Below are 1,143 nucleotides of genomic sequence, written 5' to 3'. Positions count from 1 at the left end.
TTATGATCCTGAAAGGCAAGAGGAGAAACCACATCAACGCAAAGTGAGTAAAATGCGGCAGGGCAGGATTACCGAGGCACAGGCGGATCTTAACAAATAGACCAATGTGCCACAAAACATCTGTAAAAAAGAAAACTTCCAGTCAGGATGGCTGCGGAGGCACTTCTGACTCAGAGGCTATTGCTTGGCCCTGCTGTTTTAGAAAAGGCCGTACTTGTTCCCTTTGTGCCCCCATTCCCCGGGAGACATGGGGCACCCACAAACTGARTTTTCTCCGGAAAACTGGAGAGCTTTTCTGGGCAGGACGGCTCTGGTACGGATGGTGAAGAAGGAAAACGGGGCTGAACTTGTGTGCTGGCGAGGGGAAAACCTCCGGGTTCCGGTCAGTCTGTGCCAAACGAACAGTCACACTCGGATGGGCGCTTAATTGCTATTGTGTTTTTGTTTTGYAAAGGCAGAACTCCTACTCGCTGAGCGCGGCTGCAGTGTGGCACMGGCTGGCTTTGTCTGGTTTCTGTCGTCATTGTGGCCCCGCCTGACTCCAGCCCAAAGCCAGCAGCACCTATTTAGCATCCGCCACCCCCGCACGGGAGCAGGGCTGGATTTAGGCGGTGAACACCCCTGTGCCCCGCAGAGAGTGTCCCTCCCTCCCTCTCTGGCTGCTCCTTCCCGAGGAGATGAAGCCCCGATCTGTGCTGAACTGTCAGACCCCGCTCACAATTTGCTTTGTCGCCTTCCCCCGTGGGCGAGCTGCTGTCCGCTCTGAAATTGTGTCGCTGCCGGCACTGATTTTCCCTAATTTAGAGCCCATTCCCGTGCTGGTTTCACACGGAGCGCTCCGATTGCTGCTCCCACACCTCAGAAGTGCTGCCGGGGTGCTCACCCTCCTCTCCGCTCCTCCCTGCTGAGAGATGTCCCTGCGGACAGGAGCTGGCTGCTGATCACCGCCCGCCTCCAAACATCGCTCTGCGGGAGCCCAAATGCGGCTTTGCGCCCTCGGGCTCCTCCTCTGAGTTTCCACAAGCGGCTCCTTGACCTGGAGCGACTCCGTGGCCGCTGCGACTCCGGGGCCGAGCACAGGGCAGGGAGAGAGGCTTTGGTGCGGGGAAACACCGCACACCCTGCGGGGCTCCTGTGCACAAT

The 1,143-nt window shown here is 58.1% G+C and overlaps 1 protein-coding gene across 1 annotated transcript in view; it reads left to right on the top strand.

The window, feature by feature from the left end:
- The first annotated feature begins 319 nt into the window (after positions 1 to 319).
- TBX15 (T-box transcription factor 15) overlaps positions 320 to 1,143 on the top strand; it is a 105,211-nt gene continuing 104,387 nt past the window's right edge. The window contains exon 1 of the mRNA XM_057386137.1: positions 320 to 382. Coding sequence (XP_057242120.1) covers positions 320 to 382 — 63 coding nt within the window. The remainder of the gene's footprint in view (positions 383 to 1,143) is intronic.

Source organism: Malurus melanocephalus, unplaced genomic scaffold (assembly GCF_030028575.1).
Source record: "Malurus melanocephalus ecotype Western Australia unplaced genomic scaffold, MMel_1.1 scaffold_919, whole genome shotgun sequence".
Taxonomy (NCBI): Eukaryota; Metazoa; Chordata; class Aves; order Passeriformes; family Maluridae; genus Malurus; species Malurus melanocephalus.
Note: the sequence above shows the minus strand (reverse complement) of the source record. Positions and strands in the feature narration are given on the sequence as shown.